Raw genomic sequence first — 19304 nt, 5'->3', positions numbered from 1 at the left:
GGCACATTCCTCAGTTGCAGTTTGTCCCTGGCCCCGGTTGGGGTCATGTGGATGGCGACCAATCAATGTGTCTCTCTCACATGGATGTTTCTCTCTCTCTCTTCCCACCTCTCTCCCTCCTGCTCTATCTGACAATAAATGCAAAAAAAAAAAAAGTCCTCAGGTGAGGATAAAAAATAAACAAAAAAAACACAAAACAAATAATACAAAAGACACAAATTAGCACGGACATAGTTAAAATGTTTCCTAATCTTTCAAGTTCTGAATGTATAAATTATTTGTGCTTTTTTCCCCTCTTCTCTGATGCCATCTTTAGTTATTACATAGCTCCTAACTCTTGCTAGAAAATGAGCAGCAAAAATAAAAAGATTTCAATTTAAAAATGTCAATCAATTCTGTTTCCTGTTAGCATGCTTTTTAGAATGTACTTAGTGGTTATGAGATTTGAAGCTACCATGTATAGTTTTTTAAGTATTATAAATTATAATGCCTCCATAATTGAATGTCAGGAAATCTTATTATTCTGTGTTTCAAATGGATATTTTTGTACAACTTCATCATTTCAAAGGATAAAATTATGTGAGTTCTGCTTACCTGTAATGTTCTGAACACCCCAAAATAAACTACAGTATTTGAATATAATACCTAGTGAGCAATGCTAATGAAATGATATTATCAATCACAAATTAAGGTGCAAATAGCATGGCCCCCAAGTTCTCAACAGCTGGTTCTGTGGTAAGCAAATACTTTTATTACTTCATTTGTATTAAATCTAATAATGCATAAAGGTATCCAACCCCTCACCCAACCCTCCAAACTCACCTCATCTCCAAGACTTCTTGTCGGGTTTCTTCATATTTTTTCTTCCATTCATTTGCTTCAATTTCTTTAGTGATTATCTAGATTATAACAGAGAAAAGGCTTGCTTTTACCTACTCGATCTATTAGTTTGAATTTAACATTAGAGACTGAAAAACACACAACCATTCACACCTAAGGCATTCACTCTATATTAGGAATAGAAAACTTCAAGATCTATATAATGCTCATAAGCATTTGGAAAAACAGATTCTTAGCCACATAGGATGCTGGACACACAATCACCAGAGTAAAGGTGAGTAGAACATCTCCTTGGAAAATTCCAGTTGATAAGTAAGATCTCTGTAAATGTGACCTCAGGCCAGGGTCTGGCTCTCAGATCTGGAGGCCTAGCACACTGACCGGGACAGGACACCAAGAGCACAGCACCCGTCTGACAGAGACTCACCTTAACCAAAGGAGACACCAGTGCAACAATCTTAGTTAGGAGGAGAACGAAACTGCCACAAAGTCAGAGCATTAGAAGTTGCCATGACCGGCATATTCTCTTTCTGTAGAGATTTTTGATGGCTTGATTAAAGAACAGTCAGAAGGAGGCAGTCAGAAGTTCCATACCTCCAGCCAGTGTATCCATCTCACTATGAGCAGGATCTTGTTAGTCAGTGCAGGACCCACAGCCCTGTTTGGGATGCCCACGCTGAATGGAAAGAAATTCTCTAAATTCATTGCCTGAAACTCCATTTGCCCTGCACTGGGCTTGGATAGGCAGCTGTTTGTTCTCCTTTTATTTTACTTCTCTGTGCTTCTTCTCTTTCTAATGGGCATATTTTTACTTTGGTATCTTTATTCAGAATCTCAAGATCCTAGAAGCCAGTGTGTCTGCTTCAGTGACTAAACACATCTTTGCTTTGATCCATTGTTTAAATCTCAAGAGAAAGGTAAAGTCATTTTTCTCATTTACAAGATCTGGGGAGACCTCACCACTGCTCCCAAATTTTGACAATAGGATTAGCTAACATCCCATCCCCCATCAGAAACCTAATGCTATTTTTTTTTCCTTTACTGATTTTAGAGAGAGAGGAAGGGAGAGGGAGGGAGCGAGAGAGAGAAACATTGATGAGAGAGAACATTGGGCTGTCATCTGCATGCCCCCACTGACGATTTGGCCCACAACCTGGGCATGTGCCCTGACTGGGAACAGCGACCTCTTGGTGCATGGATCAACACTCAACCACTGAGCCATACCAGTCAGGCCCTAATGCTATTTTTTAAAGCTTTAAATGCTTTAAAAGTATCACAGGTACTTAATTAACCCCATCATACTATAAAAACAAAATTGCTCCACCTTCTTTAGGAAAAAGTGAAGTCACCAAATAAAACACAAACCAAACACATAAAATATAGCACAGAAATATAACAGAAGACCCAAGGTGGTAACTGATTACTAGTATATAACAGTGTCTTTCATATTTTTCAGATCACCCAAGAAAGGCCTAGCAGTGATCTATTTTAAACAGAGACCGTTCAAGAAACACCATAAAGGTATTTGAGAGTTGAATTAAAGAGTGGATGGCCCTGGTCTGCGTGCTCAGTGGTTAGAGCACCAGCCCAAGAACTGAAAGGTCGATAATTCAATTCTCAGCCAAGGGGGCACATACCTGGGATGCAGGTTCAATCCCCAGGGCCGTGTGTGGGAAAACACCTCACAGCAATGTTTCTTTCTCTCTCTTTCTCTCTCCTCTTCCCTCCTTCCCTTCCACCCTCTCTAAAAATCAATGGAAAAATATCTTTGGGTGAGGATTAACAACAACAACAACAAAAACAGTAGATGAAGGTAGGAAACAATTGTATATTACTGCAAATCTAGAATTTAAGGGCTTTTTATGTATAGGCATACATACTCGTATAAAATGAAGGCACTGACTTAGATATATATGCGGATAAAGTTGGCAGAATTTGATACTTAACATTTCAAGGCAAAAAGATAAAGAAGAGGACAGAATTCTTCAGGATATCTCAGAGCGTCAGCTTTTCTCCCTGCACACCACAATGGCAGGACCCCAGCACCAGTGTGGCGTTTTACAGGGAGCCCTTTATATGAGCTAAACAAGCTGCAGGAAACACGAACTCCCAACCGGGGATAACTCAGACCAACAGAGATGGAATCTGTCTGCTGCACATGGCTTTACAAAGAAACAGAGCGATAAGTGGGTGGAACAGGAAAGCCTTTACCTCTTCTCTTATCAGGGTGAGCACGGCTGTCTTATCTGATTCACTGAGGCAGATGCCATCCAGGGCGCTCTCACCTCCACAGGCCACGGATACGGGGGCCGTCTCCATAGGGGACTCCGACAGTCCCTGAGGGGGGAAGGGGTTACATATACTACGTTTACTCTTCAGCTTCCTAATCCCAAATACCTTCCAATAATTTCCTCATTACTACATTGACCACAATCTTTAAAAGCATATTTAAAGTAAAAAACAAACAAAACGAAAACCAAAAAGCACAAACAGGATTTTAAAAAGTCAGTTACAGTGCTAGGTAAAGGAACATTTTTTTCTAATGATTATCAGGGGTGTCTTAGCTTGTTTAACAGACAGCCTAGAGAAGTTTTCTTCTTATCCAAAAAAAGAAAGCATAATTATCGTACTGGTCAGTCACCAAAAAATTACATGCAAAAAAGAGAAAACTATGCCTGGTTTATGGCTTATCTTTTAAGAGATTTCTGGGGATGATATATTCCATTTAAATAAAAATTTTGAAGTCAAATTTTTTTTAACATTTTGATGTTTTGTGTGTCTCTGTAGTTACTTCGGATGGAAATATTTCTAAAATAATCACTAACTTTCAGGCCTAAGCAAGCAGAAACGGCGAATGTGTCTGGCCTGCCCCAGCCCGGACCCTTTAGGACCGCCCGCCGGACCTCCCAGTGCTCCGCAGCGGTGGGGCAGCCCAGCGGCGCTGGCGGTGTGCACCGGTCTTGTTCCATGTGGGAGTCAACACCTGGGCCTGCACCCCCATTCCTGGTTCCCCCTGCTAAAAGTTTCCAGTCCCCCCGGCAGCACTTCGTCCTCTGATGCACCAGCTTGCTTTGGTCATAAATAGGTTCCAGAGAGCCACATTTAGTTAGTATTTTACTTTTCACAAGAATATAGATTCTGTACTATTTTCCTTCCTCAAAGGCATTTTTTGGGCTATTTCCCCCTTACCTATACAAGTAAACTTTTTGTACAAATGGGGAAAAAGCTCACCAAAGGACATCCAAAATGCCAGCCAAAGTGACTTAAGAATAATCTTAAATGTCAGTATAACTAATCAATTAATTATTGATCATACTCAATCAGTTCTCTGGTATCTTGTTTGAACCAAGACTGAACATAAAAGTCCAAGATTCACCTACATTAGTGGTTTTTCAACTTGTCAGGGTCATTACAGGCGCATCTTCTCTAAAAAGTACTCAAAAACACACAATTTTGCAGACAGCGTCACAAACCTCATCCAATATAGAAACTCTGGGCTTAGGCCACAGAAAAGGGAAATGCAAAGTCACAAGCTGGCAGTGCCCATTTCCAGCAGCATTTGGGGGAGGGCAGCCCACCATGCCAACAGAAGTCCAAGGTGCCCTCAGAAACACTTGGGATAGATCTATAACTAGAGCCAAGTCATTTGTGGTGGGAAGCCTGGAACATGGCCCCAGTGACCCCCACCTCCTGGTCCTAATCCTCTCTTGCAACCTCTTCCCCTTGACAGCAGTTGGACCTAAGGGCTCACTTCTAAAGAACAGATGGCAAAAGTCACGGGACATCACTTCTGAGATTAGTTAACAAAAAGACTCCAGCTTTCATGTCGTGAGAAGCTCCATGAAGAGGTCCGTATGGCAAGGAACTGATGACCCTGCCAACAGCTAGCGAGGACTTGAAATGTGCCAGTAACCAATGAGAAAGCCTGGAGGTGACTGCAGCCCTGGTCAATTCTTGGCTGTAGCCTATGAAATCCTGAGTAAGAAGCACCCTGAAAAGCGGTCCCAGGATTCCTTTTCCAGAAATGAGGGCATAATACAAGCTTGTTGTGGCACACCCCTGGACCTCTGGCCATCCCATGAACTTCCTGTGCCATGGTTATCATCATAATCTTGCTGCCTATGTAACTTGCCTACAGGGAGATAATGCACCAAGTTAGGCAAACATATTTGGTACACCTTGTTGTTACATTTCTGATTCTAAATCAATACATTTTAAAGTCTATCTTTCGTGAGTGTTTATTATTCTAAGCCAGAATCCCCAACTTGATTCAACTCTAGGAACTAACCTCCCCGTGGCTCCTATGACCCTTGTGTTATCAAGAATTTGGTAAATAAGCCAAAAATTTTCTTAGTAAGGAAAATATCAACATCTATTCTGGAATTCAGCATCTCATTCCTTTGTTGAGAGGATAAACAAATTCAGCCTGCCTGCTGGCTTAACAACTTACTGTTAACAAACGTTGTATCTGGAGGAGTAGAATGCTGAGTTGGAGGTATAAGATCAGACCTCGAATGATGGCAGATACTTAGATGAGTGGGCTCTGCAGCCTGCAGTTCTCCCCTGGGTCCCTCCCCTCTGCCTGGCCACATGCCAGGAGCCTCATGGCTCAAAATGCAAGGGCTCTTATGAGATAAGGGTAGGAATTACTGCCATAGCTTATTTCAGCCCCCTAGGATTTAACTTTTTACATTTCTTGGTCCTTTATATCATTTATCAAAAGTGTAGAAAGCCTATAGAATGTACCCTCACAAATCACTGGCCTGACAATTCTCTTCCTGAGCTAAGCAATTTTACATTATTTAATAAAGATGTGAAATTAATCAATCATGTCCTTCCAAAAGGGTCCTGTTTCATGTCCCCTAATTTTCTCCCTGTCCCACAAAGCATTCACAATGGAGAATCAACAAAGACCTCTCTACAGATGATGGGACTCCATGGAGTCCTGGTTGCAAGTTTACAGTGAGCACAGATGCCACAAAGTAATTCTCCTTGCTCAAGTCCTGGCAGCGGGAGAATTAGCATCACTAATCTGTCACAGCATTTTTTTTATTTATTTATTTATTTATTTATTTATTTATTTATTTATTTATTTATTTTTATCCTCACCCGAGGACATTTTTCCATTTTTTATTCAGATAGAGCGGGAGGGAGAAAGAGGAAGAGAGAGAGAGAGAGAGAGAGAAAAACATCGATGTGAAAGGGACACATCGAGTGGCTGCCACCCGCACGACCCAACCAGGGCTGGGGACAAACTGCAACCAAAGTACGTGCCCTTAGCGGGAACTGAACCCGGGTGTCTCTGGACCACAGGCCGACACTCTAACCGCTGAGCCAAACCGGCCAGGGCTGTCCCAGCATTTTAAATGTGCTCACCCCATCACCTGTTCCTTAACTCACCAGAGCAGGGCCACCCCACCACTTCTCTAACAGAGACATGCTTGGAAAAGCCAAATAGACTCAACTTTTAATGAGTTTAAGACTTCCTTAAAAAATAGATTCCTAAGTGAAAAATGCTGCTGACCAATAGCGGAGAAGCAAGATGAGAGACATAACGCCTACACTCACCTCTACTCTGACCTTAGTTATTCTGTCCTGGCCACCACCCATGCTAGGCAAGAGACTGCAAAAGGAATGTGCTCCAAAGCGACCCAGAGAGGCTTTAAAAAGTAAATGCTACATTAAACAGATTTATTTTTTTCAATCCTCACCGGAGGATATTTTTTTCCCATTTATCTTCAGATAGAGTGAGGGGTGGGGGGTGGGGGGAGAGAGAGAGAGAGAGAGAGAGAGAAAGAGAGAGAGAAACATTGATGTGAGAGAGACACATCAACTGGTTGCCTCCCACATGACCCGACCAGGGCCAGGAACGAACTGAATGAGGTACATGCCCTTGACTGGAATCGAACCTGCAACTCTTTGGTCTGTAGGCTGATGCTCTAACTGCTGAGCCAAACCGGCCAGGGCTAAACAGATTTCTTTATTCAGTGTTTTGGATACGTAATTTCCTTATGTAACACTTATTCAACATTCTAAGGAAACAGAAATTAATTTATTTCAGGAAGTTCAACTGGGGTTACTTTTATTTATTTTTAAATATGTTTTTATAGAGTTCAGAGAGAGGAAGGGAGAGGGAGAGAGATATAACAACATCCATGACAGAGAAACATCACTCAATTGCCTCCTACACACCCCCAACCAGGGATCAAGCCCGCAGTCTGGGCATATGCCCCACTTGGGAATCCAACTGGCAAACTTTCAGTGTACTGGACAACGCTCAACCCACTGAGCCACACCGGTCGAGCAGGGGTTACTTTGAAAAGATCACAAGATACAATATGCTCTTCACCACCTGGCTCTAACAAGTGTTCTCCGTTCTTCTTCCTCACTCTTTCCAACCCTTTTCCTGTCAACATCACACCTCCTATAGTAGCCTCACATTTTACAGCTTCGATCTCTCATGCTATCATTTCCATTTATCCTCACAACTACTCTGACAAGGTGCCGCTAAGAATATGGGTAAGTTGGGAATCCAGAGGTTTAACCTGCTTGTTTCAAGAATGGGGTCAACCATCTGAATGTGTAGCCACACAGACCACTACTTAGTCCACTCAATACATCCTTCTTCAATCATCCTTTCACTATTTTTACACTGAAAATATTCTAAAGTGTTCCCATCGCATTTGGAAACTTCCAAAAGAACTGGTTTTCCCAAGTGCACAACTAGGCTGTCCGGCGTGCAGAGTGGTCTCATCCTCTTGGAGGCGAGGAAGGAAGGAGCCCTCTTTCTCACAGATGAGGAAATCCTGAGTATAAGCCTGTGAGTGGCAGCACTTGGATTAGATGTCTCACCTCCCAGAATGCTGAAGATCAAATGAGTTTCTAAGCAAAAGTGATTTTGTCCAGAAACAAATGCCACTAATGTGAGGCCCTTGTGAGGGGACAATGCTGACAAGACCCGGTGTGCTCTGTGGCCCTGTGCATGTCTTCCTTTAGCTCGGGCTTCCACAGTCCTCCATCGATCCACCTTCACATTTGCCCCCTCTACCTCCTCTAGGGAAATACCAGGGTCACCGCCCAACAGAGTCCTGAAAACAAGCCAATTGGGAAGACATTATACAAAACAACTGACCAGTCCTCTTCCAAGCGTCAAGGTCAGAAAAGAGAAAGCAAGATTGAGGAAATGTGACAGATTAAAGGAGACCAAGGACATGAGAACTAAATGCAATGTAGGACCCTGCACCAAAGAGAGACCTTACTGGGACAATGGATAAAATCTGAATACAGTTTATGGATTAGACCATACTGTGTCAGTGCTAGTTGATTTTGATAACTGTATGTAAATTGTGAACATCTGAATATGGGTTAAAGAGTTTTTCTTTGTACTATTTTTTTTTTTTTAATTTCTTTTTCTTTATTGATTTTAGAGAGAGAGGAAGGGAGAAGGAGAAATAGAAACATCAACTGGCCACCTCCTGCATGCCCCCCACTGGGGATCTGGCCCTCAATCTGGGCATATGCCCTGACTGGGAATCAAACTGGCAACCTCTTGGTGCATGGGTCGATGCTCAACCATGGAACCACACCAGCCAGGAGATTCTTTGTACTATTTTTATAAGTCTGAAAGTTTTTTCAAATTTTTGTTTTTCATTAGCTCAGATTCAGCCCTCCTAAGATCTGCCCTGCAGCTGGTCAGCCCTAGGTCCCTTAGCCCCAGGAACACATAATACTATAATCTTCACCATAGGTATGGTTGGTGTCCATTTTGTACCTACTGCCAGAGCTGTTCAAAAGAAATATAATGCAAGCCACTCGCAATTCAAAAATTCTCAATAGCCACATTTACAAAGTAAAAAGAAACAGGCAAGATTAATGTTAATAATATAGTTTAGTTAACCTAATATATCCAAAATATTATCATTTCAATATGTAATCAATATAAAGTTAGAGACATTTTATTTCCCTTCTTTTTATACAAGTCATCAAAAACTGGTTGTATTTTACGCTTATAGGACATTTCAGTTCAGACTAGCTACAGTTCAAGTGCTCAGCACATGCACTAGGGGGTGCTGTCTAGGAAATCTTGGGATAGACTATGAGCCCCTCAAGCAAAGAATCTGTGTTTTATTTGTATTTCACCCCTATCACCAAACACTGACCAGAATGTATTTAAGAATTTAACATGGGCTTCAAAACAAATGCTAACCCCCCCACACCCAAGTTTAGGAACTTACAGGCACGGCAGATCCATCTTTTTCCATCTTCTGGCTCGTCTCTTTTTCTAAGCCTAAAACACAGAGAGTAATTTTTGTAGTTATCCCAAGAAGTCAGTTCCTTTCCTTCCTAGTGAAAGACACTTGGAAACTCCAGCGCAGGCCCAGAATGACATCTATGAACACACAAATGGCACTTCAAGGTTTTCAAAGGAAAATCTTCAGGGCTTTCTGTTGACCACTATGTTGTCAGTGTTAAAAATCCAAACTAAAGAAAGAGGGGTGCGGAGTTAATCGGCCATAAAGGAATGCACAATCTTCAGGTGGAAAGAACAGTAAAGGCTGCCCCCTTGTGTCCATGTTCTAACCATGGGATTATTTCCGGAAAAGGAAAACATAACACCAACTGCTATCTTATTACCAAGTCTTAAACTCCAGCTCAAAAGGGTACCCTCAATCTAATTAGCATAGCAGTAGCAGATAAAACAATAAGCTTCAAATTGCAATGCCCACAAAACTAAATTCATTTCTTACCTCCCATTCTACCAATAGAGGCAACATTTAAAAAAACTCAAAACTACACTTTTTCTAATTAAAGGAATATGCTCTCACTGAAGACAATTTTTAAAATTGATTTATAGAGACAGAGGAAGGGAGAAGGAGAGAGAGAGAGAAACACCGATGTGAGAACAAAACATCGATCAGTTGCCTCTTGCACACTGCCCACCGAGGATCGAGCCTGCAACCCAGGCATGTGCCCCAACTGGAACGGAACCCGCAACTCTTCAGTCCACAGGACGATGCCCAACCGACTGAGCTACACTGGCCAGGGTTAAAGATAATTTGAAAAAGCACACAAAATTTTAAAAACTATAATCTCCCACAAAGCAATAATGAATTACTATTTTAGCATACTGTCTATAATAAATTATTTTTAAAACACAAATGTGACTATCACTACTCTGCTTAAAAACTTTCAATGGTTCCCCTACACCTATAGGATCAAGCCCAAATTCCTCACTACCACTTTGTTCTCCCACTTACCCTGCACTCAGAGAGCCACTGGGCATCTTACTCTCACGGCAAGTTCTTTCCCATCCCTCAGAAAGATTCCCATTCTATGGAGCACATCTATGTCTGTATCTATTGAGACCTAGCTCCAAGGTGACTCCCCAGTAAACGTTCTCTGACTCACCTGACACAACCAGTACACCTGTCCACCTCCACACCTCCACCTGCATGACCACAGCCTCTGCTTGCTCCCTTGACATGGCTAATCAGTTCCACACAGTGACACACGACCTGTCCACTATGAGGACAGCACTGTATCTAACAGAACCCCAGCTCTACAAATTTCAGTTGAAGGAATTTCCTCCAAGTGAGGAAGAATATAATTCAACAAATATCTACTACGCACCTGCACCTGAGGAAATTCAAAGATGAATCACTCCTAGTCCTTAACCTTGAGAAGTTTATCAAAGATGGCCTTCTATAATTCATACACAAAACCAGAATGGTAAAAAGAAATGCGTTGGGAGCGTAAAGTGCGGTGGGAGCCAAGTGACATTTTTTAATTAGACCCAAAAGGATGGGCAGAATTTTTATAGGCAATGGCAAAGAAAGATATTTCAAATAAAAAAAGTGTCACCTGCACAACTGGGTAAAGTGGTATAGAGAGAAATGGCAAATGAAGTCTTGGGAAAGAAGTCAGAGCAGAAAGAGGCCTGGGAAGAAATCTGGAATAGTACCTGGCACATTTGTTTTATAGATGAAAAACGGAGACCTGGGAGCAGGGAGGCAGCTAGGGGAATAAACTCTCACAAAGTCCTGATTTCTATCCGCTTTCCTGGCTTGATGATAGAACATGATTTCTTAAATTCTGGGTACAAAAACCCCAAATTAAATTATGTTGCTGAAGATCTGAGGTTTTAATAATGTTTAATGTAGTCAGGAACATGTTTCACAAGTCAAGTTTAGGGCTATAGATATAACTTGGGACCCAAAAGTAGGGCCTCAGTTCTAGAATGTTCTAAGGGTCCAATAGCAAGAAGCTTCAGTACAGGTTAGTCTACCTAGGTTCTTATTTGTACATTAAGGATTTTATAGGGCACTGGTGAATTTCAGTCTACCATCCTGTGAGCAGGAAAATGTATAATAGTCTGGTGTAATGAAAACAATTCCTTCACACTTTAGCATTGTGGTTAAAAACCGTGGAACCAGACTGCTGAGGTCTGAATCCTAGTCCTACCATTTACTAGCCATTTACAAGTGACCTTGGCTGAGTTACTTAACCTCTGTGTCTCACTTTCCTTCTCTGAAAAATAGTGGGAAAAAATAATACCTAACAAGGAGTACTGAGTCAATACATGTAAAGCACTTAGAACGATGCCTGCACATGGTAAGGAACGACACATTAGTTGTTATTTCTGTAAGCTGAACAATAATCACATCATGGTTACAGGCCACTTTACTTTGAGCTGTGGCCACATTAAAATAAATTATAAAAAATTTCAAGCAGTCCCACACATTAGTGTCTCCTGGACATTCTGCCACTCTTATCCATATGTCCCTGGTATTTGATAGGACATACTTTTTTATGTGTCTCTTTTCTAGGGAAAGAAGCCAAGCATAGGTCAGCATCCTAAATTCATCCATCAGGTGACCAAATTTTCTAATCTCTAAGGCATCTCCAGCTTTGGGCTTTCAGGCATTTCTATGCTTACGTACATTAGAAAGATGAAGATATGCTTCCATACCTGCTTCTGAGGATGAAAACGCATGATTTATGGTAGACACAGGAACATTGGAACATTCAAAGTACTCCAGGTCTTCCTCTGGCTCACCTTTCACCTCGGCCCCGGCGGATTTCTGACCAGATGAAGTGGATGCCAATTTCTCCTCATCAGTAGCATGGCCATCCCTATTAGAAATGTCTGAAATCTGGGAGATCACTGCTCCTTCATCCTGGGAAATGCAACAGAAAAGATGCCACCATTAAGAGGATAAATGGTAGAGAAAGGGACTTCAGAGCAGCCACTGTTCCATATAGATATTGGATCAGAGTTAACCACAGATCTGAGTACAAATCAAGGAAGAAGCTGGAGTCCCTCAATCACAAAATGCTGTATTTTCTAGAATCCAGCTTTTGTGATTCAAATCTGAGGTTTGACTAATTAACCTTTTTTAGCCTAAATTTATTAGCAAGACGTTTAAGTGGTCCAAAGCAATGGTTTTCAAATATTTTGCTCACATACCTCCTAAATTGGAAAAAAAAAAAAATCTATGTACCCCATTGTATTTTCAGGTACCATCTAAAAACTTTTCAGCATAAGTTTAAATAACTGCAAAGGATGTAATATCTGGTATAGTTTATATACTAACCTTGCTTAATTCAATGTAGTTATTCTAATGATTTGATATTCTACAATCTATTTAACATCAGACACAAACAATCTCTTCGATAGTTAGAAATTTACATCATTCCTTTTCCTGTCTGAATTTGTACTTCCAGTCTACTTCCATCAACTCATGTTCTCCTATTTTGTTGAAAGCGATGAGTTGGAAAACAATCTGACTTTAAAAAAAAACATCACCCAGTCAATGGAGTCAATCACCCCCTCAAAACCTACATCAGCATTTTAAATCTCCCCTTTGTTTGGTGCCCCAGAGATTTCCCACCCAGTGGTAATGCACCTTAGTGAGATTTAGAATGGGTAAGAGGGAACCTTAAAAAAATGGGAAAAGGGTAATTGTGAAAAGGTTCCCTAATCCTGAGGGGTCTTTTCAGATCAGTTTAGGAAGTTGGTTTTCTTAAAGTTGAGTACTCCAATACCATTAACCCCCCCACACACACACCCTAGAGTGGGAATGCAATAGCAGTTTGGGGACCACTGGCCTAAGAGACATTCTGGTGATACACAGACTTACCTGCGAACACCCATCCAAGGCAAGAGGCTGCGTTTCGTATTTCTTCACCTTGCAGCCACTCCTGGAAGAAAAAAAACAACTAGATTGGTTTGGAATCTCACTGGCAATTTCCAAGCTATGAGATGGAGCAGAGAGAGCAGAGTGTGCAGACAGAAGCCAAGGCATACAGCACCATACAAGTCATACAACTACATGTTAGAGATGAGAACAGCTTTTACATCTCTGAATCTTCTCTCAAGGAACAGGGCAAGCAAAGAACTATAGTTCAATTCATTCTCTGAAAAGACCCTTCTAGTTTTTAATTACACATCACCAAAAGTTTTTCGGAGAGCAGCCTTAGCATCTAGAGAAATTTGGTTCATCTGATCCTTACTCGGGCTTTGACATTCATTAGAAAAATTACCACACTGGACCAGATTCTTTAAAAATTCTTTATTGCACTTAAAGCCATAGAAGTCTGATAAGACAGCTCCAGATCTGTGTGCTAACAGAGTAGAACTGTGGTTAACAGAAAGTATAAAAAGAAAAATATCTGTGTAAACTGTTACCTATTAAGTAGTAAGATGGAAAGGAATGTCAACATCATGGCTGGAACTAGGGAAAACTCAAAACACATTTTTAAACTAGCACATAATTTGCGATCCAAAGACAAATTCAAAATCTTTTGTTTGAATGAACTTGAAATTTCCAATAACATCGCTCTGACAAAAAAAAATAAATAAGTTGCAACTCTTTTTTCTTGTGTGGGGAAACAAACAAAAAAGGCAAGCATGTACATCACCAAAATGTGCACACCCACTATCTGGTTTGTGACTTTCTTTCCTAATGCTTGAGTGCCACCCCTGCCACCAAACTCAAGTTGGTCCACAAAAATCCTAATCATAGTATGATGTCTCTGTTTTATCCCCTGCTCCAACCCAGCAGCCTTATCCTATCAAAAAACAATTATTTCCATTATTAAATAGCAGAGCAGCCCCTGAAACCACCGCCGGGACGATCCTGGGGCCAAGCCAGCATTGGGTATCAAAGCGCCACGTGAGGCGTGCCAAGGCAGAGCGCACAAGCTCTCGCATCTAAGGTGGGAAGGCCAATCTCCACCCCTTTAGGTACAGACAGTTGCAAGGCTAAGCTGACTCATGAAGTGGCAAATGAAATGCAAAAAAAATAATCAGAAGGTCAAATTCAGAACCAGAAGCCAACATGCTATGGAGAGATGCTCTGGGGAGGGTGAGAGAGGAACTGCCAAGAGTCCCAGGGACAAACAGAAACCACAGCAGGAGTAGGACAAACAGAAACCACAGCAGGAGTACTTACAACAGAAAACAGAGAAATTTCACTTGTTCAGTAGTCCTGATGCACCAACAAAATTAGAGACAGGAAAGAGACAGACAGATGGAGAAAAAAATCATGTAAAGCCTGGAATATTTATCTCCAGCCTGGTAGATGTAAAGTCTGCAAAGTTATTTCTATGAGATGAGATACAAATTTAAACTGTCATATTCATGAATGTTATCACTGGTGAGTGAATGATTATCAGAACCTCAACTCAAACAAGTAAGAGTGGTAGAAACATTCAGAAATGCCACACATTCAGATTTATAGATGAAAAAGTAAACATGTCTAATCATCCAGACTAAGGCAACATGTGAATAAAAATACAGTTGAAAATGTATCTGTTTATGTCTACTGTAGGTATATGTCACTAAGACACCTAAAACGATTTTACATAATTTATCTTATCTGGTCCACAAAAATCCCAATCATAGTATGATGTCTTCATTTTATAGAAGAATCTGAGACACCAATTACACACATCTTTTAAAGTCACACAAGTAACCTGATAACAGAACTTCTAACTCTCCACTAGAGTCTACCACCACATGTATATTTTCAGTCTTTTCTACCAATGAAGGGATTTGCTCAACAAAATCCCAGTTACACGGAGTTCAAACCCCCTTCTAGGAAACTAGAGTTTTGATTGTATAGAGTTAAAAAAAATCTGTCAGGTCTTTATTAGATCAAAAAATCCATTCACCAAAAACAGAATAGGAGGAAAATGCTACCAGGTGAGGGTAGTAGGACTGAAGAGAGGGTGCTTCTTGCTACTGAAAATAAGGTGTAAGAAAAATTTCCCTCCCACTGGCCCAGATTTAATCTTATGTGACATGAATGCACTGGCTATATGTCTTCAACACGTACTGAAAGGAAGGCTCCCAAATGACTTCTTATCAACCTTTCTAGGCAGAGGCACCCTATATATAGGATACCCCATATCAGGAAGCACCAAGGCAATGACCTGGCCAACACATGCCTCAACCACTGTCTAGACAATGGTAACCAACCTTTGCCACAGAAGAGCACTTCGAGGACAACAGATAAATCATATTTTTCAGCAACCATTTAACTGTTCATATATAATCAAAGAACAGATCAACAATTACTCATGACATTTTATTCCCTTAGACATTCTGAAGCTGTTGAAGAACTAATTCCTACATTGCTTAAGTTTCTGGGTCCTGATCGATACTTTCTGCTCTTTAAACCTTTCCCTTTAGTATAATTCACCATGCCATCTAGCATTTTTCTTTGTCATAGTAATGCTAAAAATTAGTTCCCTACGGTGACAACTAAAAATATGGCATTTGTTTTCATCTTCCCTTTTCATATTTTGTTCTGTCATTGGTCTCTCTTTATATCTAATTTTAGCAAAATGTCACAGAGTCAAAAAGGGGTATATTGTCATCGCTCAAGTTTTGTGATAAGGAAACCCTGTGACAAATTTAACCTGAAACTCGACATGGACTGTGGCCTGAGGTGATCATTCTGAGAACTCCAAGGATCTTGCAAAGATTTCTCGGGGTGAGGGGCACAGTGTGTGTGTGTAGGGGGGTATCACAACACATTAAAAAAGACTACTTTATCAGATTTATGTCATCGTTTAAAATATTCTTGATTCTTACTGGAAATTCACCTCCTTGCTGATGGAACCAGACACAAAGACACAAGAATTCTCACCAATTTTCAGAGGTTTGTTTCCAACAAAAATCAGTTTTCTGCTTTAAGTGAAAAACTTCTATAAGACCCGTGAGGACCAATTTCTACAAGTTCTTGATACTAGACAGGTAATCTGCAGGCTTGGAATTTTTGTTTTATCCACAGAGATCTGAAGATGGTGAGTTCTGTATGTAAAGCGCGGTTCCTGAGGGCCCGGAGAGGATTTCCGAAAACCATCAGATCTTTACCTGCCTATCTCATGCTATTTTTTTAAAACAGGAAAAAAGTACCCAAGGTGGGGGGTTAGGAGGAGAGGGATAGAAAAAGAGCTCAGCCTAATAAGCTGAGGATTCAGAAACCAAGCAGACATCTAAAAAGGAAACCTCTGGTATTTGACTCCACACAAGAGTTTGCTTCAAAATAGTGAAGAATGCAATTTAAAGTTGTAAGTTTTGTGTCTGCCCAACTGCACCTCAACTGCTGGCTGCCAAACTTTCAGAGTGTACACAGAACACAACGCCCACACCCGTCGTCACTCACGTTATTAAACGCGACTTTGCCTTCTTGGGCGATTCTAAGATTTCATTAACATGATTACCAGCAGGAGAACAAAAGTCGCCATTTGTTAAAGCTGTAGTTGGTTTAAAGGGATCCGTGGATTCATCAAAGTGGTAGAAGCCCTTAGAGGAAAGGGGAGGGGAGTTCTGCAGAGCGGACTGGCCTCCAAGGGGACTGCCGCTGGGGTCATCCCACTGACTGGGATCCAGCTTAGAAGATGCCTGGGAGAGAGGAACATCGACTGCGGCTGGGTCCAGAGGCGGTTCTGCACCTCTGGCACCTCCTGGCTTACTGGCACCATCTTTCTGTACCTTGGGAGTCAGTTTGTTACCCAGTTTCCTGCCAAGTTTCCTAGGAAGGCCTTTCCTGGACTCTACATTTTCAACATCTTCTGTGAACTCAAACTCAAGCTTCAGAGGTGAGCTCCTCGACTCCTCCAGCAGCTCAACCCCAGAATCATTGGTGTCACTACTGGGAGTACTGCTTGACGCTTCCTTAATGTCGGGGGAAGATTTCTGGATCCTGGCATCTCCTAGCAAAGGATGTGTGTTCCCATCCATTTCGTCAGGATAGGATGCCTGGGAGAGAGGCGTGCCCTCCACAGACATTTCTGTTTCTGAGAACTTGCCAATTGGTTTCTTCCTCAGAGAGATGGGTTTGGGCTTTCTTAGCTTGCTTCTGCTGGGCACTGGCTCCAGACAGGAGTTCCCACTCTTCAGGTCAGCTTCTGTGGAAGCCTCCAGTGTAACCCCCATGCTGCTTTCTGTCATAGCCGTGTCCTGGATGGCTTCTGGCAGGCTGGAGGGCAGAGCCTCACCTGAGATGGCAGTCACACAGCCATCTGCTGCTTCTGGTCCGCCAGCCGCCTCTGAGATAGCCGTGGAGTTCTTGGTTTCTATTGAAAATGGCCTCACTACTGAAATTTTGCTAATATCACGTTCGGGTTCTTCTCTGAAATCCTTGACTGAGTAAGAGCCAAGAGCCTGCTGTGAAACCTCATTTTCTGAGGGTCTGGAACAAGTCTCAGACGAACATTTCTCAACCACTTCTGCTATCAGCTGTTCATCAACTTCTTGTGAGTCTAAAACAAAACACAAAAGCCATTTATTAGAGGATTATCTTTTTGGCACTGGTAAATATTCTCTACTTGCTGAATCCACACAGACAAATAGTAGGCTCTTCCCTCTTCACTTTTCTTAGCATCTCTAAGGTTCGGCAAGGATGGCAGTGCAGCCTCAAAAGGCAGGGCCAGTACTGCACTCAAAAGTGAATTTTCCCATTCCAAACGGTGCATGTGTATTACCCAAGTTATACAACTAATAATTGAACCAAACAGAGCTACTTGGGAAAAGGCTAAATAGATATGGGTGTACTGCATGCAAAGCACTGATATGTTAAAATTCTGTAGGCTAAAGTGACTGGTCTAGAGGAAACTTGAGACGCCGACAGCTCAGGTACAGGGATCTGGCACTACCTGACAGTTTCAGGGTCTGAATTTCATGCCTCAAGCAGATTTTAATTTAGAGATGTTAAAAACAAGTACTCCCCCTTCCCCAGAATGGAATGTAAATAATTCAGCTGTTGGAAAACCCACCACAGCCAGCTCAGAATAGCGTCTCTATAAACTTAAAAACTAAAAGTACCAAATAAAAAAAACTAATTTGAAAAAGCAGATATAGAAATGGCTTAAAAAACAAACAGCCCTTATTTTACTAAGATACAAATCATAAAACAATAAATTTATTTTTTTCTTTAGAAGCACTCTTTAAGTTGGGCCAGGAATTCTCTCAAATTGCTTGTAAAAAATGAAGATTATTTTTCATTAGGGTCTTAGTAGGAGAATTGCTATAATTGGGAAGGCATAATTAAGGTATTTCTTTAAAGCACAAACTAAGGCCTGGCCAGTTTGGCTCAGCGGTTAGAGCGTCGGCCCATGGACCAGAGAGAGTCCCGGGTTCGGTTCCCGCTAAGGGCATGTACCTCGATTGCATCCCCAACCCGGTTGGGGTCATGTAGGTGGCAGCCGGTCTATGTGTCTCTCTCACATCGATGTTTCTCCCCCCACCCCCAGCTTTATTTGAAGATAAATGAAAAAATGTCCTTGGGTGAGGATACAAAAAAAGAAATTAAAGCACAAACTAAGAAAGTACTTTCCTGATTTAGAAATCTGAAATAACAATAGGGTAGCAGCAAAAACTGAATAAACTGGCTATTATCATAGCATCTCATAATTTTAAAGGAAACACAGAGATGACCTGCTAATCCTACTTCCTAATTCTAATCCAGGATCAAAAACCTGAGCATCACTGGAAAAGTTTTGGGAAGTACTCACACACCTTTTTACACGACTCCTTTATGACTGGTTGGGCAGTGGCTTCCACCTGTAGCCCACGTGGCATGGGGAAGGAAAACAAACACCCTCATTTGGATTCGGCCCGACCCTGAGCAGATAGGAAAGGAGCTCCACCAAGAAGACACCCCGCCCAGGTATTTTTGACGAGCTCAGGCCAGGTGCCGGTAAGTAAACTTGCCGGTCTTATATCTCAGCACTGGAGACCCAGCCTTGCTCTATATTCTCAGTCACCAGCAGAAAGTACTTGGTGGGGTGAGAGGGAGTAGTGAGAGAGGATTGCTCATTGACTTAAACCTGTTTTGGGAGCTCTGAGAACAACAGAACAAGAAAAAGTAATCACACAATTCAAAAAGGTATGTCTGAGTAAGCTTTTTTTCATTTTCACTCTGAATCAAGTGTCCCAGTACCAGCTGACCCCA

At 41.6% G+C, this 19304-nt stretch overlaps 1 protein-coding gene across 11 annotated transcripts in view; it reads right to left on the bottom strand.

Moving 5' to 3' along the window:
* TACC1 (transforming acidic coiled-coil containing protein 1) overlaps positions 1–19304 on the bottom strand; it is an 81563-nt gene that overhangs the window by 13481 nt on the left and 48778 nt on the right. For 3 of the 11 annotated variants that reach the window (XM_036249526.1, XM_036249532.1, XM_036249524.1), the window contains exons 3-8: positions 16515–17613; positions 12981–13041; positions 11810–12017; positions 9075–9127; positions 3052–3177; positions 823–899 (exon numbers count right to left, since the gene is read on the bottom strand). In XM_036249526.1, coding sequence (XP_036105419.1) covers positions 823–899; positions 3052–3177; positions 9075–9127; positions 11810–12017; positions 12981–13041; positions 16515–17613 — 1624 coding nt within the window. The remainder of the gene's footprint in view (positions 1–822; positions 900–3051; positions 3178–9074; positions 9128–11809; positions 12018–12980; positions 13042–16514; positions 17614–19304) is intronic. The other 8 variants (XM_036249529.1, XM_036249527.1, XM_036249525.1 and 5 more) reach the window with 7 other exon arrangements.

The sequence above is a fragment of the Molossus molossus genome, unplaced genomic scaffold, assembly GCF_014108415.1.
Source record: "Molossus molossus isolate mMolMol1 unplaced genomic scaffold, mMolMol1.p scaffold_m16_p_9, whole genome shotgun sequence".
NCBI lineage: Eukaryota > Metazoa > Chordata > Mammalia > Chiroptera > Molossidae > Molossus > Molossus molossus.
Note: the sequence above shows the minus strand (reverse complement) of the source record. Positions and strands in the feature narration are given on the sequence as shown.